The sequence below is a fragment of the Nyctereutes procyonoides genome, unplaced genomic scaffold (genome assembly GCF_905146905.1).
Source record: "Nyctereutes procyonoides isolate TBG_1078 unplaced genomic scaffold, NYPRO_anot_genome, whole genome shotgun sequence".
NCBI classification, from domain to species: Eukaryota; Metazoa; Chordata; class Mammalia; order Carnivora; family Canidae; genus Nyctereutes; species Nyctereutes procyonoides.
The window spans coordinates 114,656,164-114,681,469 of record NW_026575125.1 but is presented as its reverse complement, the minus strand read 5'-3'; the positions used below and the strand labels follow the sequence as shown (position 1 = coordinate 114,681,469).

Here is a 25,306-nt window from a genome sequence, read left to right as displayed (position 1 = left end):
TATTCAGCATAGTTTCCCATGTTCTCTGAAGTACTATAATCTTCCTGAGTTAAGATATTAATTTTTAAGTGGAGAACCAAAAAGGCCATTTATAGGAAATAAATCCCTCATTGAAGCATAAGAAAATTATCATGACTTTTTGTACAAAGCCTTGCATAAGAAGCGCCGTGCAAACATCAATCAAATATCATGACATTAAAAGGCTATAATATCATGACAACATGACAGTAAAACAGACAGAAGAAACTTACCTGTTTTGTGAAGATTTAGGTGTCAAAGTAAAGAATCTTGGGTAATGGTGTCACCATCCACGGACTGCCCAAGCTAGAAACCTCAAAGTCATTTTAGACCCTCTCTGCTGGCTTCCTTTCAATGGCCCATCTAATTGATCCCTGAATCTCATCAAATCAACCTGAAAAATCTCAAGAATGGCTGTAATTCAAATTGCCAGCATTTCTGCCTGAAATATTTTAATAGCTTGTTCAGGGTTCTTTCTGCCTTAAACCTCTCCAGCCCTATCATGCCCGCTACTCCCTTCTTGCAATCCAGCCAATCCCTGCTCCAGCATGGCTTTTCTAAAGTATCACCTGCCATACTTAGAGCATTAAAAAGCTCCTCAACACCTAGGGCTGACACCAGGACCCCAATCTTCCCAACCAATCTTCCATATGAACTCCCCAAACACAGTGGATTATTTTGCCTCTCAAGGAATCATCAAGCCCATTTACGGCCTGATGTGGGCTGACATTGTAGGAAATGTTCATACTGCCACTTCACCAAGAAAACTTCCAATCACGCTTCAAGAGCTAGCACACCAGCTACTACCTTCTTGAAGAGGCTTTCCTGAACACTTCAGACAGTCTTAGCCAGCCATGCTCTCCACTCCCAAAGAATACTCAACAACCATCTATTATATTTCACTGTGATATTTCTGTTTTTGTGTCTACATCCCCTGACTTAAGCTACTTAAGATCAGGCAACATGTCTTCATCATGTCGGCCTTCAAGCTCCTGGCATAGTGCCTGGCACACAATGGGTACTCAATAAAAGTTTGTCAAACAAATGAATAAATGAATAAAACAAACAGAATAAAGAAGATCTGCCTTACAGATATTCTCTTCTAACAGACCTTTCCCACAATGCAAATGACAATATTTTCAGATTTAAAACATCACAATTCATAATATCAGATTCAATGTGAACTCAAAATATTACACTTGGGGTTTTTTTTTTTATATCTGTCCTTGGGCCAAATGTTGTATTCAAATATCCAACAAGACCATTTTCTTTGAGTTTTATTTTAGGTGGATTGTGGATTCAAACCAAATTCCCTAATGTGGGTCCTCTTTAACCATCAATCTTGCCTGGGAGGATGTTAGTTAGATCTCTTCATCTTCCCAAGGATCTGAAGATCACATTTGTTCAAGCAAACAGAGCAGAACTACAGAGAGACAACATAGGTACACTTAGTGGGACCCCACTCTGGGTGATCCATCCTGGTATGCATCTCTATCGGGTGCCTGGGAGGACATTTCTGGGTCTCCCAGAGGATGCCAGCTTCCCTGGTAAGTTTACCTCAAGACCTGGGTGAATAAGATGCTGACAGGCAAGGGGAGGTCCAACGGCAGGTTTGCTTTAAAGCCAGGGCCACATTCTTAACCAGCTTCAGGAGTCATTGTTCACACATGTAGCCTGAGTGAACAGTGACTCCTGAGACTGTATAAGATGGCAGCTACTTTGGCCACCACCAACCTAATTAATGAAAGTACAGCACAGATGTAACAATTCTTCTATAGTACATACTTTAAGTAGTGAGCTATCATGGCACCCCTCTATCACAGGAGCATGGCCCTTGAAACCCCACTAATTTCTACAGCTTTAGTTTAGCTCATTTGATCTAGCTAAGATCTGACTTCCTTTTTCCCATCAACGCACATATTTTAGCTATTTGAAGTTTTACCTTAACCTTGTTTCATCTTTAAAGCCTTAATGAGATAGATCCTTTCTCCTACCCATCCTCCAGAACCTAGATATCTTCCTGGAGGCTAGGTAAAACTTCACGGAGTAGCAAGAAAGCCGTCATTCTCCAACCTTCTCCTCCTAGAAGTCCAATGGCTTTCTCTGGCCTCCCAGAGAGACATGTGGACACTGACACATCCAGACGCATACCCACGTGCACAACCCCCCTGACACAGCAGCTCTGAAGAGCCAATGCAGGCTGCCACACACCATCAGTCCTTTCATCCCGTTTAACTCAAAGTCTCAGGCTGTGCAAGAGGATCTGTTCTTCCTGGAATCTCAAAAACCCATATGACGCCCCACCCAAGTCAAACACAAACTTCCAATCACGGGAGCTCAGGCACTCCAGCTCTAAGACGGCAAAAGACACATCATTGTCACCTCATGAGTTACTAAGGAAAAAGAACCCTTTCGAATGGTGATGTGATTTGTAGTGCGAAAGGTATTTCTGATCCTGGGTGCAAAGCCTTTTTTTTATCCACCTGTGTATAGACCTAGCAGAGCCTCTACTCCAGGGGCCAACTCTACCTCAACTATAGCTATCTCTCCCATCTCTAGGATACTGCCCTCTACCATCAGCAGGGCCAACTTCCCTCCCTTCTCTGCTCAAACATCTTCCTGGTGATGACAGGCAGAGGACACCAAGCGTGTTTTGCCGTCTGAAGCTTTGTCTGGATCTAGTCCAGGGCTCGGCACACTACGCGCTCCATCCAAATCAGATCCAGCCCACTGCCCAGTTGTGTATGGCTCACAGGCTAAGAATGGTTTTTACACCGTAAAATGGTTGAAAGAAATCAAAAGAACATTTCATGACCCATGGGAACACATGGCATTTAAGTTTCAGTATCCAAAGGTAAAATCGTACTGGCATCCAGCCACACCCGTTCATTCAAGTACTGCCCATGGCTGTTCTCACACTACAGTGGCAAAGTGGAGTATGTGCCACAGACTGTATGGACCACAAAACTGAAAATGTTTAGAAGTAGCTTGCCCACCTAAGCTTTAGTTCATAATTGAGTCAATCGTATTGACAAATTCTTTATTACTTAATGAGAAAAAAAACCCTTTATACTTACTATTCTAGAATATTTTTAAAAATCACTTTTCTGCAGTTGTATTGAATCACTTATTCACAGAAATGTTCTCTCACATCTCTCACATAGGCACAGTCAAGCTGAAGAGCTCAGAGAACTGGGCTACAAACCTGAAGTGGCTTCTGAGATGGAGGAGCCCACCTTCCTCCTTTGGACTGGCTTGGGCTTTTCACAATGAACACTGCCTGGCCTCCCTCCATTCCTGGCCTGGGAAGTAGAGGAATGACCCTTTCTCAGAGTGGGTTGACTAGCGGCCCCCCAAAACTCATGTCTACCCAGAACCTCAGAATGTGGCTATTTGGAAATCTGGTCTTTGTGCAGATGTAATTAGTTAAGGCTCTAGGTATGAAATCACCTTGGATATCAAGTGGGCCCTAAATCCGATGACTAATGTCCTTACATGAAGAAGTGAGGACACAGAGAGACATACAGAGGAGAAGACGAGTAAAGATGAAGGCAGCAATGGGAGCAAAGCTGCAACAAGCCAAGGGCCGCCTTGAAGGTAGAAGTGGCAAGGACAGATTCTCCCATAGAGCAAGTGGAGGGAATTCAGCCCTGCCAACACCCTTGTGGATCTCCAGCCTCGGTAACCATGAGAGATTACACTTCTGCTATTTGAAGCCATCCAGTTTATGATACTTTGTTAGGGCATCTATAGAAAAGTAATATATCTTCCATTTCTAGAGTCTTATAAATTTTTCAAAGACCTTTCAGAGCTACGTAGCTCACTTATGCTCACAGTGACTTTCTGGGCAGGCAGTCCATGGATGACCTGCATTATTGTGTGGACGTCCAGGGAGAATCACCCATGTAGTATCTACAAATAAAAGCCAGGGAACCTGCCCATCCTTTGCTAACTACTCTTGCAAATTGATGATCTGTAAGCCATTTCCATCAGTCTACGTGGGGGGCTCAGACATTTGAGAGAAGTCTTACTCATACCTTCTATAGCGATCATTTATATGCCTGCTTTTTACTGACCTCTCAGTCACGTGTCAGGTTTATCTCCATGGTGGTTTTGTTTCAGCCCCAGAAATCCAGATTTTAGCTATGTTGTCTGAGCACTCTGCTTAAACCATCTTACCAAATAGGCAAAAACTCGGAAACTTCATGAACCAAGAAAAGGTCCTCTAACAAGTTGTGTCATATGTTACTCATTTAGGAATATTGCAAAAACACTACTTCTCACCATATTTGTAAATGAAAAACATATGACTGTAACCTGTAATACCACAAGAAAAATTGCTCTTTTGGTATGCTTGGCCCCAGACTTTTGAAATATGAACCCAGCAAGGGAATTTCAACTTAAGCTGGATTCAGCTTGTTATTCTCTTGCCCCTTATGTGCCAGCAGAGAAGCTACTTTTAGAAAATTAACCCATACATATATAGTAGCACGCTGGACACCAAATGCCATCATGAAAATGACACCGAGGACCTGGCTTCTTGTCCCAGCAGTCACTTGCTGGCTGTGTGACTTTAGGCGAGAAACTCTAAGTCTCTCTCAGACTACACTTCTGCATCTATGAAAAGGGAATGATGATAACCCTGGATGCTCTTAGAATCGGATCCAAATAAGATGGCTAGAGGGAGACGTTGGTCAAGTGGTACAAAATTCCAGTAATGGAAGATGACTAAGTTCTAGAGATCAACTATCCAGTATGGTGACCACAGTTAGCAATACTGTATTGTATACTTGAAATTTTCTAAAAGAGTAAAATTGTAAGTGTTCTCACCACATACTCAAAACCCAGCAGATATACAAGGTGATGGATATATTAGTTAACCTAATCTAGGGATGATTTCACAATGTTCACATATATCAAAACATCTTGTATACCTTGAACAGACACAATTGTTGTCAATCACTCCTCAATATAGCTAGGGGAAAATAAGATGATGTATGTGAAAGCATTTGTAAATTATCAAGTACAAAAGGTAAAGGTGTTTATTATAGTCACCAACATTATAAATTCCATTGGTAACCAAAGCACAGCACTTCTTAAAAAGATAGTTAATTAAAGATTATTTGTTCTCACATCAATTAAAAAATACTAAAGAGACTTACAACAGCCGTAAAGAGTTTATAACTCCTTTCTAAAGCCCTTTGCATTCACTATTTGGGTTGAATCAATATGGTTATCTACTTGTCAATTTTTCTTATTCTTTAACACAGAATGTGAGCAGCCTGTTTTTTATGACTGGCTCAGAATGTACTAAGCTAATCGATATATCCAGTGATAACAGGATGATTTGGAACACACGTAAGAAAAGCTTATCATTTTACTGCATACTGAATCTGTCAAAATATTTTCCGAGAAGTAATGTGAAAATAGAAGTTCTCCATCTTTCATGATGTGAGTGGGTGGCGACAAAAGGATTAGGAGGCTATTTCCTGAGTTCACAGCTTGGTGTTTTCCAGTGAATTATAGCAGATAGCTGTTTATCTTTTTTAAAAATGAGTTGAATCTGGGCTGAGCTAGTATCCAACCCCAAAGGAAGATCCAATTCTAGTTTTCCCCTAGTTACCTAGTCTTAAAACTTCCCCAGCTGTTCTGAAGAATGGTTGATTAAGAGGCTGGTGCAGACAGGGTTCACATCCCTCTACGCTGTCCCCAGGCTCTCAGTGGGGTGTGGGAGACCAGGGAACAACTGAAGTTACCTCCCAAGCAAGGCAGGTTTGGGCCCGTTGCAAAGGAGAAGCATGCCCTCAGAGATGGACAGCTGGAAGAAACCTCACTGGAGACCCAGCGTAAACTCCTCATGTAACAGGAGGCAAAATTGCTCTCTCAAGACTTCACAGAGCAAGTCAAGGCCAGACGTGGAATCCACAGCTCAGTAGGACATCATCCAAGCCCCACTTGCTAGTACACCATGTGTTCCAACACATAAGATTGACTTTCAGCTAGCTTCTAAAGATTCACTGAAATTATTAATAAACAGTGATGTTTAAAGACATGTCATTATTAAGGATGACTTAAATTTGTGTGGTATAGGAATTAAAGGTTTTCTTTTTTTCTCATGGAATAAGACCAAGTCAGTCTTTTGGCTTTTTTTCCAAACAAAAGAATGTTAGAAGTGACAAGGGATTCAAAAGCACAGCACAGCAAAAAATAGCAGACGTTCCAGGATGCCGAGGGCTACAATCACTTACATCCAGCCTCAGAAAAGAAAATACAGATGCTAAAGAACAGGACTCGAGGAAATGAGGAGGGAAAAAAAAAACCACTCAAAAACAAAACCAGGGATCTGCAAGATCTTTACTAAAGCCAAAGTTGAGCTCTACTCCTCAGTCTGCCTCGTTCTGATGAGCAAATGGAGAGAAAGAGACAATGCACATTGGGGGGCAGCATGGAAGGAGAGTGTGGTCCAGAAAAACCACTTCAGCACTACTGTAGAAAGAGCCTTGGGAAAGCACTGTCAGGAAAAGCTGATGTCTCCAAAGCAAGAAAAGAGGGAAGAGGGAACACCGGAGCTCAGAAGTTACTGCTTGGAGCTGGTGAGAGCAACAGGATCAAGCGAGGTCATTGGTCAGAGCACATGAAGCCATTGCAAAAGTGAAGTTTCAAGTTCACCATCACCATCCAGTTGCCACATCGCACTTTGGTGCCATAACCCCACAGCTGCAGACAAACTGGCCCATCCTCAGAATGTATCTTGCAGGTTCTGACCTCCCTTCTTTGTACTTGCCAATCTCCCCACCTGTCACTGAATTGTACAAGTATGAACTTCCCTCCTGATCCTTCTTCACCTACTGTAATCCCACCCAGTATTCAAGGTCAGGTTAAAAAAAAAACGTTTTTAAAGATTTTATTTATTTGTTCATGAGAGACACAGAGAGAGGCAGAGACACAGGCAGAAGGAGAAGCAGGCTCCCTGTGGGGAGCCTGATGCAGGACTCGATCCCGGTCCCCAGGATCATGACCTGAGCCAAAGGCAGACGCTCAACCACTGAGCCACCCAGGCATCCTAGGTTCAAAATTTATCTTGCATTCTATCTCTGTAAAACCTTCTGGAGTTGCTCCTATGCATCAATGTCTGGTGAAACAGCCCTAAGACTATGAGGATGGTCTTGGCTACCCTTCCCCAAGACACCCTTCCTGATCACTCGGCACCTCTCTCCTCTCAGTCACAAACAATGCAAGGCCCTGACTGGGTTCTATCTGTCTTATTGGCTATCCTTTCCAGATGCTTAGTTGGGGCCACTTCAGTCAGCTTAGGGAGACGCTAAAATTCTGGGGGAATGAAGAGGCGTGGTAAGGAAAATGAATTTTAGCACCCATGGCACCATGTGGTTGGAAGAGTTAGTCAAAAAGCCTCAATAAAAAGCAAGCACTAGGTGATGGGCTGGCAGAGGATTTACAAAGCTTTCTGGATCTTACACTTCCATGGAATAAGTGCTAAGATCAAGGCCTCTGCTGGTACCCTGAATGTGTGAAGACTTTCAGAGGTATCTTCATTCATTCCCGATGAGGTGAGAATAAATCCTATTCTTACCCTGGACTGGAGACTATTTTGTTTCCATAAGAATGGGCCAAAAATAAACTCGTAATGTATATCAAGTGAAATCTGTTTGGCCCAGTTGCACCCAGTAGCTGATGGCCTTCCATCCTTTGAAGGAGCTGCCTCTGTGGTTTCTGTGGGGCTGCTGGGGCACATCCAGCACATGAATGCTAAGCTCCCAGTGTTCTCTGCAGTTCTCCCACAAGGGACTTGAGCTTCCTATCTACCTCATAATAAATAAAGCTAATTATACCCGCAGTGTTCACTGCATAGGATGCAAAACCAATAGAGCACAGTCACAAATGCAAGCAATAACTTTTCAGCTGGTCAACAAAGCCAGCCACTAAAATAAGCTAAAGGCAGATCCCATCATTTGTATCAGTTCCATTAAACTCTTCTAAGAGATTCCTAATTTTGAGGCAATTGCGGCCTCAGACAGCCTTAGGTCACAGGCAAGAGCAGCTTGTGAGGCAAATGATACTTTATGGTGATGGCACTCCACCCATTAGTATTGTACTTATGAAAGCTTATTGACCTAAGATGGAAATACTTAATATCTATCATCGATCCTTTAATTTACATGTGATTATTTAACGCCCCCCAAACAATCCTACCAATGAACTGTGCCAAAATGCAAAGCTAGCCACACCAAAAGATTTTTATCCTAATGAGAAACATAAGTAAAACATCTGTAATAAAATCAAGTATAAAGCTACATTTATTAACAAATTCATTTCCTAATAAAATACCATCTGCAAGCTACCCTCAGTTTCCACTTGATATAAATAGGTCTTTTACTGTTTTCAGACGCTGTTCCCAGAAAATTCTTCTAAGCTCAACTGCAAAACACATCAGTCTTTGGGGCGGGGGGTGGGGGGAGGTTGCCTGGTATGTTAGTAAATTCTGCAAAACTAAGTTTTAAACAAATTATTTTGTTCCAAAAGCATGCTTCCATTGAAAAGCTGACCTTTTGCAATAAAGTCGGTTAGACTTCTAGAATCCTTAGCATGGATACAGAAATTCTAAGAAGCAAGGAAATGTTTCAAGGATGGGCCATAAATAAAATTTCCCCACTCTACACACGAGCATAGACACATAAGCAAACATGGGCACACGCACATGCTCATTCCACTTCAGTCTCTCAACTCACAAGTATATTCATATCTGCTTATTTGTACATCGTAGAATACTGTGTTCTGGTCATTCAACTTCCCACAGCTCCCAAATGTACCTCATGAACACACAAGTTGGTGTCTCTCACTAGAGCCAGGGACAGAGTGGGGAATACTCACAGAGCCCCCTGACTGCTCTCCGGACAAGCCCTTTTAGCAATAACCAAGGAATAATGCTACCACTCATCAGTGATGGCTAATTTGACTGGGGACCCAGAACCCAATGCCTGGACCTCTCGGCGCCAGGGACTGGGGCTGAATTCTCATGCTAAGTGCTTTTGAAAAGTGCATCAAGATTTAATAGGGTGAATTTCCAGAGTTGGTCAGAGTTTTAGCCACATAAACTCCATTAGGTGCAATGCTCCATAATGCTCCACCCTGTCTAAATTTATGCTCATGTTTTAACCTACACCCTTGTAAGTTCTCGGGCCGGCTGTCAGACTTCTCACTTCCTTGCATCCTATTCTTGGCTTCCGCATTTCCCTTGAAGCCAATATGTTCCCCTGACTTGAGGGCCCTAAGCTTCTGACCATCCCTCTTTCAAATCATTCCTTGAAACCTATATTTTAAAATAAGTACTCTCTCCACTGATCTCTCATCATGACATTATTACATCTGACCCATTTTTCGTACGAGGCTCTACCAAAGTCTATTTGTACCATCACCAAAGGTTGTGTGCACATAGGTGGCTCTTTGGATGTTCATCTCAAGAGTTGAAGACAGCTCAGACTCTCTTTGGAAACGTAGCTCTCATTGGTGTGCCAGAGCATTGAGTTTAAAAAAAAAGAAAAAAAAGGAAAGGAGAAAGAAAGAAAGAAAGAAAGAAAGAAAGAAAGAAAGAAAGAAAGAAAGAAAGAAAGAAGAAAGAAAATAAAGAGAAAGAAAGAAAATAAAGAGAAAGAAAGAAAGAAAGAAAGAAGAAAGAAAGAAAGAAAGAAAGAAAGAAGAAAGAAAGAAAGAAAGACAAAAAAAAGAAAAAGCATGAAGTCGTTTCTGAATCTGGGTCAGCCATGTTGTGAATATCTAAGAGCGAGATTACAATGGAGTGAATCTCACTGGGTCTGTGACCTGTCCCTCGGCTAATGAGGTCCAGACACAGGCTGACAGACCTTTTAATCGGCCAGTGCCATTCCCAGACTGGCCCCAAGCGATGGCATTGCTGTGGCAGGAGGGAATGACACTAGATACCAGGGCAAGAGAAGGGACAAGAATGATACATGCCAGCCTCTCATTATACTCCTCTCCCAAGACAGGCTTCTTGTTGGATTTTAAGGATTTCAATCCCATATGAAGTCATCCAGTGGAAATGAGGATGAAGACTTCGAAATGACTGTGCAGGAGCAGAGCAGAGTAAGACACAGGCAGATAGGGCACAACTAAAGAGATTTAACTGATGATGGATTTTCAAGCATTCATTTCCCTTTGTTCGTGGTAGTTGATTAACACCATGGCTTAGAAAATGTACTCAAGTAACCATTTTTTAATTTCATTCATTTAACAAATATTTATTAAGTATCTACTGGGTGCCAGGCATTTGCTAGGCGCTCGGGATACAAAGAAGGAGACATTCCTTGCTCTCCAGGAGCTCACAGTCTAGTAGAGGAGACAGACACATAAATCAGTGGTAAGGCGCTAGAGGAGCCCAGAGGAAGCAGGGGAGCTTTCACAGAGAAAGGAACAATCTAGCAGACTTGAAGGAGGAACAGGGCTTCACCAGAAGACAAGGGAGAGGGGAGGGAAAGACGTTCTAGGCTGAGAGAACGGCAGGCACATAAGCAAGGAAGCATGATATCGCGTGACATGACGGGGAACCACAGGTAGCCACTCGACATGGCTGAGACTTCGTCTGCAGGTGAAGAAATGGTGAAATGGGAAGTCAGAGAAGGAGCATGGAATCAGAGTGAAGAGCTTTGTATGAAGGACTAAGAAACTTGGACCTTGTCCAGGAAGCGATGCGAAGGCACTGGAAGAATCCAAAGCAGGGAGTGACATGGTTGGATCTGCCCATGATGTCAGCCCGAATGGAGGATGGTTTGGAAGAGAGGTGAGACTAGAGGGAGAGCAGAGAGGAGGGGCCATCACAGGGGCCCACGGGCACTCCGAAGGCAGGGAGGGTAAAGAGGGGACAGGCTGGAGAGATCTTTGGGAGGAAGCTTGACAAGACTTGATGAATAATGATACAAGAAGCAAGACGGCCTCAGAAATGAAAAGATATGAAAAACATGCATCCCGAAAATATGACCCACAGCCCCATTCCTCCCTCCCTCGGTGTTCCCATCATCCTCTGAAGTCCCCGCATCTGCTGAGTGCGAACGAGGGTGCGAGAGCCAGAGCGGCGCATACAGTCAGATTTCTCTAATTCAGACACCACTAACTTGGAATCTGCAACAATTCACACCGACTGTCTGTGCCTCCCATTGAGTAAGAATTTCAACCTACTTTCTTCCTCTGTGTCTTTTCAAGCCTTTAGGCACCAGTAACAGGAATCCAATCTAAAAGCAGTGGCTTCTTCCAATCAAGCGCTGGAGGTGCAGTAGGGCAGCCGCTTACGTGGTGGTATCTGGGGGGCACCCAATATATGACCCCCACCCAGGAGCCACAAGGCCTGGGATCCAATCATTAGCGAGTCACTCCTTTGGGAGAGGCTGTGGTCCCTCCGACTTCTCTTTTATAAGGCAATGATTCCTGAGATGGGTGGGACATTTAGTCACTCTAAACCCAGTGGGATGGTGGTTGAGTATAACGCCTTTGGCTTTGACAGAAGGGATCAAGGTAGTATAAGAGAGCTATGGAGGTACTTGTGCAAGACGGTTGGTGCAGAAGGCAAGATTGAGGGATACGGAAGACAACGTTAGGATCTTGCCAAGGAATGGCCCCAGTAAGCATTCAAGAAACTAAGATTCTTAAAGAATGCCTTCCACTTCTGATGCCAGCAAACCACATGTTTATATTCTTGTACCTTAAGGAGCTTCTGTGCTTTGTGCTTATGAGATGCTATCTGCTAGTGAAGGCCTATGGTGACTCCCAATCTTTGCGTGGACCTCACACTGCTTATGACCAGTTATAATCTCCAGTGTTATTAGTTCGTACATATCACTACAAGTGCACTCTCTGAGACTATTTTCTAAGTGCAACTTCTCATTCACTCAGACTGACCTTGTCTGTTGCCATTCCACATTATGGAGATTTGACTGTATTTGCAGAATGGTAATCAGCCAAGTCAGAAGTGACAGAAGATCGAGACTGAGACTCTGATCTTGAAGAGTCTCCTCTATGGCTCAAGAAGGTAAATAAGAGCTGCTGGTGAATACTTGATTATAGAGGTTAGAGCAGTCAACTAAGGAAAAAAAATGAAACAAAACAAAACTTTAAAAATTACTTACTTCACTTGTTTGGAGAATCGTGAACTTGGGCAGTTTAGGCTTTGAACTGGCTGCACTGGGTTTTCCATCCAAGAGGGATCCAAATGACAGATTCCCAAAGCTGTTCTCGAATTCAATTGAGGGCTTCAGTGTCGGAGGGACGTCTGATGCCTGGTCCTGGCCATCCATGGGTCTGACATATGCAGTTGGCTTTTGCTGCCCCATGTTTGTTTTGCAGTAAAGCCCTGGTGGAAAGTTCTGAACTGAAAGGCCACTGCTGGGAGCTAACAAAGAGGAGGCAACTAGGGGAGACCCAGGAGCTTGCACTGTGAATTCAGATTCTTCTGGTGAGACGGATTGAAAGATTTCTTTGAACGGATCCCCTGCACTGGATTTGAGACTACCATCTTCCTTTGCAGATGCATTTGACTCTTCAACTACTCCGACCTGGGGCTGTTCAGCTGGGTAAACAAAGAAGTCTTCCAGTCGGGCTTGGGGCTGGTCCTGTGTAGATGGCTGCAACTTGTTTGGCTGACCACTGGCCTGGCTGGCTGGGACAGTGCTAGCACTCTGACTATCTCGGGGCCACTCGGCTTTTGGTTTCCTGTTGCTGTGTATTAGAGTGGAATTCAGTATCACGACGGAAGGTGGAGGCATTGGTGCTGAGGGGTGAGTGCTATCCTGGTGAGATGGGAGCATTCGGTTCTTTTGTTCTGGGAAAAAGCTTGGTTCATTTTTGTTGATGGGAGTCTGGGGCACCGAATTCTTTGGGATTCCCACTAGATGATTCTGATTAGAATGGTTAGTTAGCAAATCCTTCATTTCATCATAGTTTCCCAGCGTGTTCTGGACTCGGTTGGCAAGTGCATCCCCTTTGTTTGTCTAAAATAACAAAAAGATGGGGGTGGGAGGAGAGAGAATGAATAGGTTTGTGTTTCCTAATGTTAATGTTTCAAACAGATGCCCTAAGTAGACTAGCATATAGGGTTCTTTAAAATTCTCATGCTGCCATATAATTTCATACTTTTCATGTGCTATGTAAGAAAAAAAATCAATAACACTATTGAAAGAGCCTCTTGGAATGAATTGTGTGATTAACGTCTGTATACTCCCTGGCCTGTCCTTAAACATGCTCATTGGGAGAAAGTTTTAAATTACGTCGCTTATGAATTTTATTAGCAAAGTAACTTACTTTAGGTCAGATGAACTGAATGGTTATATTCCATATTGTGATGAACAACTTCAGCTTAGTGATCACTGGAATTGTAATGGAACGTTTGACTTATATTTGTTCTTGACACGTCAGCCCTTTGCGCCACATTATACCATGAAAAAGGCTTAGCCCATTGGATAAGGAAGTCAGTGAAACTGTGCAGTCGTGAATGCATTGGTTTAGAAAAGCTCAACATCTAATTGAGCTAACATGACTAAAGCGAATCTAATTCCTTTTCATCAAAGGACTGTATAAATTACTGGTGTCAGCCCACATATTCTGGGGGCAACTGTGTATATATTGATGATTCATGTTTGTTTACTTTGAAATAGTGCAATTGTTCATCAACACTGACTCAAGCTCTCCTGTGTCTTTTCAATGATCTAGAAAAAAACTGTTCAAGAACTCAAACTGTTGCCTACGTAAATCAAAACAAAGTCAGATTTCCAAAGTGATGTTGGCAACTAAATCATTCTATGGACAATCAACAGACCGGTTATATCATCCCCTGTAGGAAATACTAATCTTGCTAAAATGGCTGTGGCTGTTTTTCAAATCATTAAGTTGCCGCATGGGTTTTTGTAATACAGAAAGCACGGCTTTCATAACTAGAAAATGGTAGACAGCTATATGCTTGGAAACGGCATATAGATTTTGAAGAAAGCTCAGCTGTTCATCTTTGAAAGTGACTTCTTACTATTCCCTTTACAAGACAGAGGTGTTCTCAAAACAAGCTGTTGTATTTGGAAGGGCAAAGGACTTCTTTGTACCCAGGCTGCACTACCCTGGTACGAGTCATTGCAATGACACAAGGCTACAGGCATCCGTGGAGCCATGTGGCAGCAGAACCACTGGATGGGGAAGACACCCACCCTATGTAGCCTCTAGGTCCCAAGAGCCCATGGGCATGCTCTCCATGCATGGGAAGGGGTGACAACCCCCCCACTGGTACAGCCTCCACTGCAGATGTTTAACATCTCAGATTTCTCACATGCCCTTAACTCAGACCAAGCTCCTGGCAATACACAGGGAGTGTGCCTACCCAAGTCTGGGATCTCAGTCTAAACCTAGGCTGTCTGGCTGTGTGCTGTTCTCTGTATGTGATGATGGAAGTGTGCAGATGAATGGAGGGTGAAGTGCTGGAAATGGATGAAATCACCCAGAGAAAGAAAATACAGAATGAGAAGATCAGGCTCAGGAGGCCACCTTGGGATGTATCAACCTTTTTTAAGCGATCGAGAGAAGAAGAGGAGCCTGCAAAGGATACCAAGAAGGAGCAACCAGAGAAGTAATCAAACTGGTGACCTTGGCCTCGTTGTTAACATGATCTCCGTGTACTGTATGCGGTATCCAAATCATAGCATGTGTGAAATCATATAAGACATTTCCAAAGAAATGAGGGCAGTGAGGGAAATAGGATTCCAGAGATTAAGGAAAAGTATGCTCAATATCTGCTAAAAGGGTCCTGTTGGGGATGGGGAATTTCGGAAATCCAATAAATGTCTGTTTCACCTTTCTTATCCACAAGAACATCTGATATTGCATCACATGCAACCTTGGTGCTAAAGCAGTGATTAAACAATTAATATTCCATATAATCCTCGGCTGGATAATCGCTCACTCCATTTTCAGAAGTACATTTGAAAGGCCTACTTAATAGATAGAGAATGGGTAGAAATCACTTACATTCCCTGAAAATCCCTAGGTTTGTCCATTTTAATGGCACAAATTACTCTTCAGCTAAGGCCAGAATAAACTCTGGATGTGGTGGTTTCCTTCCATGGTGGCTTGTGACAAAACATTTGGGCAGCAGCCAAAACCCAGTCTCCCCCACCCCATTCAGTCCCTTCATTCAAAATGAAGAGATTTCATCGTGCTGAGCGCCCAGTAAGAATTTGATGCAAGTTTTAGATACTTGCAAACTTGTTCTGGCCCCTCAAACAGTTAACCTCTTAGGTCAGATGATGGCCTAATGAACACTAGTACTTGACTATTTTCAAGGATCTGACCCAGCAAGGTGGGGGAGACAACACCATTTCATTTTCCATGTTAAATGCCTTTGTTTTACACTGCCTCATTTCATGAATTTGGATGTGCTTCCTTCCCTCAAAGATTATTCTGTAAGATAAGCACTTTTCCCTTTTTGCCTTAGCTACCAGGAAGCTCAAAGTTCAACTGGCTGAACTTTCATTGGAAGTTTCCTGGACATTCATTAAAAGTTGCCTGAACTTCCATTGAAACGGAGTTTAAAAAAAGGGGGGGGGAGAGAGAAAAAAAAGAAACTGAGTTCTACAGAATCAGAACTGTGCCTCGAGATGTCAAAGAGACCAGCACAAAGTAACTCACTCTCTCCAGGCCAACGTGGTCAAGACTCAAGAACCTTAAGACTCATTTGCTTGCAAGCAAGTTAGTCACATTTCTGTTCCTGTTCACTAGTAAATAAAAGGGACATGTTCATCTTTTCTTCAATGGAGAGAACCTTGATTAGGTTTTAATGTCTCTTAATTTACCTCTACTGTTATAATGCTCTGGGTTTCCAATGCATGCAAAGAGTTTTTTTCCCATCTCCAGGTTTTAAAATATGCTTGAAATTAGGAGAACTGGCCAATGTCTAAAACTATAGCTACATAAATAAAATCAGAGGAAAATTAAAAGTTCTCTGACTAGGTCTAGAAAAATCAACCTCCCACCATTGAAGGTATACTACAGTAATGATTTATTTTCCTGCATATAAGTATGAGCTCTTAAAGGTCAGAGACCACCCTTTGTTCACCTTTATATCCTCAAGACTTATTAGCACCATGTCAGGTGTATATCAAGCACTCAAAAAAAAACTGTTACTAACACGAACAGAATCAAATTATAATTCATACCCTACCTATATCAAAATAAAGGCTTTGAAACAGCTTGGAGTAAAAGGTACGTAAATAGAAAAGCAAAAGTCAGTCTGATTCCATTACCGTGACTGAACATCAAATTGCACTTTGAGCTCCCTGGTAGCGAAGACAAAAAGGAAAAGCTCAGAGCTTACAGAATTCTCTTTGTCTGATGGAAGGAAGCATAGCTTAATTTATTAAATAAGATAAATGATTTCCAGATACTAAAATGTAAAAAGGAATTCTTATTGGTTCAGTTACAAGAACCTTTGAACATGGGGCACCTGAGTGGCTCCGCCGGTTAGGCGTCTGACTCTTGGTTTTGGCTCAGGTCATGATCTCCTGGATCGTGAGCTGGAGCCCTATGTTGGGCTCTGAGCTCAGCATGGAGTCTGACTGAGATCATCTGCCACTCCTTCTCCCTTTACTCTTCCCCTGCACATGCACACACACGTGTGCGCTCTCTAATAAATAAATCTTTTTTAAAAAGAAACTTAACAATAAAACATTTTTTTCAGCACCAATTCTACAGAAGATGCAATGATGTTCTTCATGTGGCTTTTTCTTATGATGATTAAAGGAAGAGCATTGCATTCACGTCTAATTCAGTGAAGACACATCTACATGTGGAGTTAGGGGCTAGGCTAATAGCTCCAGGTGTGGGGTTTTCCTGTGCACAAATGACACAGGGGCCGAATTGGGAGAACCTGGAGGAATGAAGGGATGTCAACTCCCTTATACTAGCTTCCTCACAGAGCAATGGCCTCAGAGGGACTTGTGAGCGGAACTGCACGGCAGGCAGTTCAAGGTTGAGTTCACTGGCGACACTTTGAGTTGCTGATTGAAGGAAGATCCATATGCTTTGCATAATAGACGTGCCGTGGCTACAAGTAGAAATTACCATAGTCATGCTTAAGACACATACTGGTAAAGTCAAACAATCACGAGGCAGGGTAAGGCACGGAGGACACACAGATAGCCTCAAAAAGTCCACCATTTAACAATCTCCAAATAATTAACAGTACAGTCCAGGTCGCCTGGGTCGCCTCCCTGTCTTTCCACCACTGGAGCTGGGTAACTGTCAAGCAGTTTTTAAATTTCTCAAGATGTACACATAAGAGCCACCGGATAGAAAACCTACACAATGGACTCTCATTATACACAACAGCCACTTCTGATTTACACTGAATGTTCTTTTTCACCCTCCAGAGTCTCAGTGATCCTATTAAGGAGCAAGGTATTCTTGGCAGTCTTGATCAGACATTACAAACATGGCAAAAATGAAATTTAGCCATTTCGATCAATTACAGGCTTCTTTCAATAGGCCAATTCTTTACTTCCCGTTCTAGATAATTGGTTGATTCTCAAAGGTAACCTCAGCAGCTCTTACTTTCTAAGTAATCACAATTTCTCCATCATCAAGGAAATGCATTTTCCAAGTATTTTCAGGCATAAATTACATGTCTGGTTTGCGGCTAATGACTAACAGCACTCCTCCATTTAAGCTTTTTTCCTCTCGCTACTCCAAGAAACGCAAAGTTGCCTCAGTTTGCTTCTAATGCTATCTACAAATCAGTAGCAGAAGTTCATTTGCAAGACTAATGCGCTAGGAGGCGACTGTACCATCATATTTCTTTTTGATAAAAAGAAGCAAAATAAGTTAAGTTTTGAGGCTCATTTTTTCCCTTTATTTCATTGTGGCTAATGTATGTGATTTAGTCATTCCTTTTTTTTCTAATTGTAATATTTTTTCAGTTAATCTCTTAAGCCGTAAGTTGCTATTTCTTTAATTATAATAACGATAATATCTCAAACTTGTATGGCACTTTCCAGATTTCAAAGCAAGGTCTCCCAACTCGTTTGATTTGATCCTTACAACCATCAAGTGAGTCAGCAGAGCAGCTCTGATCTCATTCTGGCTTCTACCTTCTCAACCCCAATGACCTTGGGTAAGCCACTTAATCTCTATGTGCCTCGCTTTCCTCATTCTCGTAGAGTGCAAAGAGTTATAAAATGTTAGTTGCTGTTGTTGCTTTATTATTACTATTATCAGGGATTATTTCATATCAGGTATTATTATTCAATTCACAGAGGAGGAAACTATAGGTCAGAGGAATGAAGTTTCTTCATCAAAGTCCCACAGGAGGTAGGTAGGTAATAAGCTTATCAGGTCTTCTGACCTCCAGTGGGAGGATAAACAGCTTCCTGTGACAGGTACTGAACCACACAGAACTTGGTCTAGATTCACCACTGGCACGGATATGAAGCTGTAGAGAAGCTACCTCACCTCTCTGAGCCTCAAATTCCTCGTGGGCAACATGAGGAAAATGAGTATTCCAGGTGTCATAAGGACTAACCAGGCACATATAAAGCCCCAGCACGTGGCTGGTGTACAGCAGGCACTGGATACATGCCAGTTCCTCATCCTCATCTCGCCCAGTCTTCCCACACTAGCCTACACATGTCATATAGCTTCATGTTTTCCAAGTGCTTTTGAAGACATCCTTCTCAACACCATAGCACAAAGTAGGATTTGAGTTATAAGTGACAGAAGCAGCTGCCCAGAGAAGTTACCCATCACCAACCAAATATAAGGGTGGTCAACATTCTTTCCATTCTGTGAATGGTGGGGGGGAAGCAATGAAAGGAAAGAAATCAGCCAGGATGATGAGAGATCACAGTTTCTTCTAATTGCTGAGAAAGGGCAGTGGGTTTTAGGGACCATTGCTCATTGGCTACTTCATGAACTACCAACACTACTGAACAACTGATCAGACCACATTTTAGGCTTTAGGGTGGCAAGAAGTTTCCTGAAAGTCCTGATCCACCACCAGAAGTTGTGATTTTTAATTTGATAAGCATTCCCCACCACAACCCTAAGGAAGGGTTGGGATATGTCTTTGTCTCTACCAACAGACCATGGGCCAGCTCTAAAACTCTCCCTGCCACTGGCATGTCCAGATACTCCAAGGGTGTCCACATCAGTCCAGGTCTAGGGAGCTGATGGAGGTGCACAGCAGTTCTAGTATCATAATATGGGAAGGGGGTAGGAAAAGCATACTCTCCAGTGATCTCTCAGAGAATCCTGAACACAGACACAGCAAAGATGGCAGCTGGTCATCAAAGCAATGGTGAAAGAAAGAGAATCACTAGGTCATCAACTGTTAGCTTAATTTCTCTCCTATACAGTCTTGACTAAAGAACAACAGCTCTTCCCCATCAGGAAACATAATGGTGACAGGCTACTAATCACACAATAGGCCTGGCCCTGAGCTAGACAAATGTTCCCACCTAGCGCCTATCCCTGATATACCCTTGTCATAGTGAGACAGATGACTTTTGAAAACTTCTGGAAATGGTGATAGCAGGTTTTTTAACTGCTTACTCAGAAATACACTGCTTACATCTAAAAATAAATACGTGTCTATATTACAGGCTTGTTAACAAGGGATGGCCCTTACCTTAGAGGTACAAGGCCATTAATTCAGCATGACTTAAAGTTATGAAGGGGATAAACCAAGGGTTCTACACCTCATAATGGAAAGAGCATTGGGAATGGAGTAGATTTTGAACTTTAAGAATGACTCTGAGTAAAGCTCATTTTTCTAACTTATCCAAAGATGAGGTGTAAAACTCATCTGGTTATTCCTCTTCCTCAAGAAGGGAGAAGGCATCTACCATCTTTTAACCTCTCTTCCATTTTCTGGAAAAAATGGAGGCCACAACATCTTCCTATGGCTGATCACTCTTCACATGTTCCTGATTTTGTGCTTGCTCTGGGAGCCTACCTCATTCATCATCACCTCTTCCTCCTGTCCCTTCACCCTCTCCCTCTTGACTGACATTGGGGCCTTCCCATAAATCTCTAAACGTGTTCACATTTCTTCTACTCCCAGACCCCAGGCAGTTTGGCTCCCCACAATGAGTGCCACCATCAACAAATAAAACAACTCTCCCTAAAGTCACTGATCCACCTCCCTTAACTACCAAATCCAACAGGCACTTTGTAGTCCTGACCTTTCCTTACCTCTGGGACACAAATAACAAATCACTCCTCCAGACAACCCTGTATCCCCTTGATTTCTATTAAAGGATTCTCTCCTAGTTCTCTTCCTACCTCTGTGATCATTCACTCCTTTTTAGGTTCCTGGACTTTACTTTGCCATCTCTTTCACTGCTTAAACTTTGTTGCTCCCCAAGATAATCTTTGTCCTTCTTGTTCAATAATCTGACAGCTTCCACTGCCACCTACCTGCTAACACCTAACTCGCTCTCTTGAGCACTCTCACTAGCTCTAGATCCCTACATCCATATCTGCCTTCAGTCCCACTGGTATCTCAAACCAAGCGTGCTCAAAACAGAATTTTTTTTTCTCTGCAAGCACCAACCCTGTTTCCTCCTGAACAACCTGTTGATGAGACTGCCATCTACTCAAGTCGAAAATATGTGAATCTTTCACTCTTGTCCTGCCTTCTCTGCATCCGGTCAGATCCCCAGTCTTGTCATGTCAACTTCCTTGCTCTGCCTGAAATCCTTCCTGCCATGAACGCCCTTTAGCTAACTACAAATCTTCTCTATCTGCCTTTTTGTTTGCCTCACCTCCAACCAACTCAACACATTTTCAACATCGTCTTGAAAATTCTCTGTCTGCTCTGGCCATTCCCTTACTTGAAAGCTTATAGTGACTTCTCTTCAGGTACAGAATTGTGTCCAAACTCCTTGGCACAAGGTGCCAAGTCTCCGCTATCCTGTCCCCCACCTATCTCTGTAGATACCATGCACTCGTGCCTTCCCTCGTTCGTGAGGAGGTCTGCCACTGGGCAGAAAGTCATTATTCCTCTTTCTACATTGGTCTAAGACATGACTAGTACATAGCGGGCCTTCAACAAATGTCTGCTAAACTCATCACATCACTAAATACTTGCATTCAAAGGTAGTATGTAAATTTAATCAATTGAGCTAGGGAAAGTGCTGTTTTAAGGATCATACTACTATTGACAGATTGGAGAAGAGTAGTTTAGGTAACCTAACTCTCTTTCTTGGTCAGACTTCTTGAACTTGGAAGGCACCTGAGTCTCAGTCAAGAGCTGCTTACTTATGGTGAACAAGGTAGCAAGACTCTGGTCTCACTGGTCACCGATCCAAACAGCTTACTCTCCACCCAAAAAGTGGTATCTGTGCCCATGCTGTCATTTCCTTTTCCAGAAGTCACTGTCCCCTAATTGGTGCCCTTGTAAGAGCATGGCTCTCAAAAACTGTCCTGGATTGTTGTCTTCACTCTTATATCATTTTGTTTCATTACAAAAATGACACTGCTACTAAATTTCAATAAACTCTCACCAGCCGCCAGCAATTCCACAAGATCCTTCCCCCAAGCCCCACCCAAAATAGAAAGTTCAGAGGCAGTCATTGTGAAATCAGTACTTGCAGACATAGTGGCATGAGTGTTACTGGAGCTACAAACCAGCTAGGATAGCACTAGGCAATCAACCTGGCATACTCACCCCCCTCCCTGGCTGAGGCAATCTCCCCATGCAGGATGATTAACCACCAGGAAAAAAATGATTGGCTTTTCCCCTTGTCCTAGAACAATGATTTTCAAAGAGCACTCAAACCACTCCACAGCTGTTAACAACCTAACATGGGAAAGGAAAGCAGTGGCCTTGCCGGCAGTGGATGGCGCTGATTGGGAGGAGAAAAGACACAGAGCCATTGACCTTCTGATGAAGCCTTCAGGGGCTGCCTTGCTGATAGTCAAAGTGGGGACAAGCGCCAAGAAGGCATTGCCCACTCTAGGAAGTGCTGGGCGGGAGAGGGTTCCTTTGAGATGGGGAATCTCGCTAGTCCCGTCCACATCTGACGGTACTCCCCCAAGAAGACAGAATTGGTCTCTGAAGACTTCTTCAGAAAGCTGCAATTGCCCCCAGTACAGGGTATGCAAAGATTTCATTTGTCAAATATATTCTCCTGGAAATGATCTGGGAGCTTTAAAAATAGATTAAATGTTGATTAGCGTGTTCAAAAACGTAACAAGCAACCATGTTCCAGAAAGAGAAATTACATACATATTCAGCTACCTTGTAGGGCTCCCCAAAAAGATCAAAGCCTGAAGAAAAGAGATCGTCTTCTTGCTGGACTTCCTGATTCCTCCGCTCCCATTCCCTTTTCTTAAGTGCACTACGGTCTTGTTCATAGTGGCTGAGAGGAAAAGAGAAAGACAAAAGGAGAAAAAGATTAATTAGTCATGTAGGTCATTCAGATCTCCCTTGTTATCAAAAAGAAGATAAACAATACAAGCCAAGGCTACCCGAACGGATACGTCACACAGAGAGCAGAGAAACCTTTTCTTGACTCCCAAATGATTTTAAGATTTTGACCAGCTCTTTGCAATACGGAAGAACATAGAAAATGGCTTATTAGAGACCATACTCATGCCTGCTAGTCTTCCAGAATCCTCTCCTCTTGCCCTTGCTTGAATACTCCTGGCAATTGCAGGCTCCCCACCCCCACACCCAAAGTCAGTCCACTGTGCAGAATGGTACCGAACTCAAGTTGCTCTGTGTTGCCAACCACTTAGGGCTCAGAATTCATAGATGTTACAAAGTCCCAAGGGAAAGGAATTAACTGAGATGTCCCAGACCAATTGTAATTCTGTCCTGAGCCCATAGCCAGAGTTCGCCTGTTGTAACAAAATCACAGGAGAGTTGAAGGATGTTTTTGGAAGTTGACAAAACCCTGAATCACTCATTCGCTCACGCTTCCTCTTCTGTGGTGGTGCTGTCGATTTGCTCTGCCCATAGCTTGAGTCATAGGCAACTGACAGCCTTTTGAGGAAGCTCTTCACAAAGAAAGGTGTCTGGCTTGAATGGCAAACTACTAACAATGAAAGATGTCAAAAGCCTTGAATGACCTCAAGGCACATGTGTTTTATAAGCGCTGCGTAGCTCTGTGACTCGTGGCGTTTCAGGCTTTCCCATTGGAGGATCAGTACAGAAGCTTCCAGACAATCCTGAAGATCTACACCAGGCCCTGGGATTTTATACAATGAAATGCTTCCTGATGAAGCAATGGTTTTCTTCATTGGGAATGCAAGGATGTGTATATCACACTAAATCTGTACGTCTCACAAGTGGTGGATTTTATTTTGTCCATTGGGTCTTCTTTCCCCTCTGCTTTGAAATCTTACCCAAAGTGAGCAAATATACGGGGCCAAGTGTAAATTGTATAAACGTATGTAAAATGCCTAGCAGGTGCTATACAAATGTTGCTTTCCTTCCCCATGTTAATACTGCCATGTTAAGACTTAATTAGATAATTGGTATGCAAATGAACATAATAGCTAAAGGAATTACAAGAGATACACTGATAGAAGAGTATAGTCGACAGGTTTTGAATACATCCCAGACCTTAATGCCTATCCTTGGTAGCCTAGTTTGCTCCTGAGGATCGTAACTTTTAATTTACAAAATAAGAGTCCAGAGCATGAAATATCCATGGCAGCTTAACTAGATATTGATATACACGGAGTGCGAGATGCCACTACACTTCATCATCCCTCTTTCTCCACAGGAATCCTTGAACTGACAAATTCAAAGTGACTTTGATAGTCTTGTCTCCAGAATCAACAACACTTCATTTCTCCAATTTAAAAAAAAAAAGTGGCAACATCGAAAGGCTGTCCAAACGTACATTATGCTTTCCCTGTACGAACAATGCTAGGCACAGAGGAGCTCGCTGGACCAGTCATGAGAGTGCTCAGCAGGTGTTATCACCATCTGGGGAAGACACACGAAGCCCAGGCCCCACATCTGGACCCCATCTGGTCAAGGAAGATGCCAAGTCCAGATCCTAGAAGGCAGACTGTCCTTTGGAGTCTCAGACACCACCCACAGGTATAACACTTGCTGGCATCCTCTTTCCTCTCCGGGCACAGGGTGAGATCAGAGCCGCAAACGGCTGCTGTGGGTCCCCACATCTTTGTGTTGGAGGCTGAAGTGTGACCAGCCAGAGACGGTCCCGTCTTCAGACCTTGCACACGGGGCATGGGATCAGACTCCAACACCATACGCTGGCGGTGCACAACCCAAGCCCATCACTGCTGTGTCACAACGTAAGAGGGAGAAGGTGTCCTGGGGTGGAGGCGGGCAAAGCAGTCAGTGCGGGCACCACGAAGGTTGGTTGCAAAAGAAGACACTAATTTCTTCTCCTGCCACAGCAGATGACTCTGCTCCACCCCAACACCAGAGCCCAAACCTCACGCTTCTGAGCAACGCAAGCAGGATGTCAGTTTGCTAGCGATCTGTTCCCTCGGTGCACCTGACAGCCCAGAATGACAGGCCCATAGATCACATTTAATCCTCCCATGAAGAGAACCGAAGTACTCGGGTCTCTTGGCTTTGCAAACTACCTTTCTTCCCCTCCAAGGCAAAGATATAATTAAAACCTGGAAGGCAAAAGGAGGAGGAGGAGGAGGAGGAGCAGGAGGAGAAGAAGAAGAAAAGGAAACGTGCATCAACTCGCAGGACAACCCTGCAAGCGGCCAGCAGTCAGGGCACTTAGGGCGCTTTCGACCCGGGTTTGATTTGCGAGGAGGCTCTTGGCTCCATTTTGCCTCAGTTCATTAGCTACCAAATTCCAGACGAAAATGTGAATAGCAGATTGAGTGTGCACATGGGTGTTATCTGTTGCAAGCAAACTGCCTGCTGCATTTTTTAACACATATAACAAAGAACAGTTAATTCTCATATCTCTGGCAAGAATGGATTTAATCTCCACAGAGCACCACCGCGCTTGGAAGGCAACCAAATCTCTCCAACTTTTTCCTCTTTCGCTCAGCAGGGCGTTGTAGTGAAAGCTTCCCAGGGCGAGGTATAATGGAGAAGGGGCTACATGGTGGTGAGGCTTTCACAGTGCAGAACGTCACCGATTTCCGACTGAAACCAAAAGGACTAATTTGAAGCACCAGCTAATTAAAACCACAGCTATGTATTTAGCCTCTTGTTATACCTACTGCAGTTTATAATTATGAGGACCTCTTTATCTACTCAATTAAAGTTCTTACTTAGGAT

The 25,306-nt window shown here is 43.2% G+C and overlaps 1 protein-coding gene across 1 annotated transcript in view; it reads right to left on the bottom strand.

Annotated features, from left to right (window-relative positions):
• The window catches only part of AFF2 (ALF transcription elongation factor 2), a 316,910-nt gene extending 292,607 nt beyond the window's left edge, over positions 1-24,303 (bottom strand). Inside the window, exons 1-4 of the mRNA XM_055338134.1 lie at positions 24,129-24,303; positions 22,973-23,111; positions 22,316-22,436; positions 12,171-13,031 (exon numbers count right to left, since the gene is read on the bottom strand). Of these exons, the coding sequence (XP_055194109.1) occupies positions 12,171-13,031; positions 22,316-22,436; positions 22,973-23,111; positions 24,129-24,303 (1,296 nt within the window). The remainder of the gene's footprint in view (positions 1-12,170; positions 13,032-22,315; positions 22,437-22,972; positions 23,112-24,128) is intronic.
• Between the last annotated feature and the right edge of the window lie 1,003 nt (positions 24,304-25,306).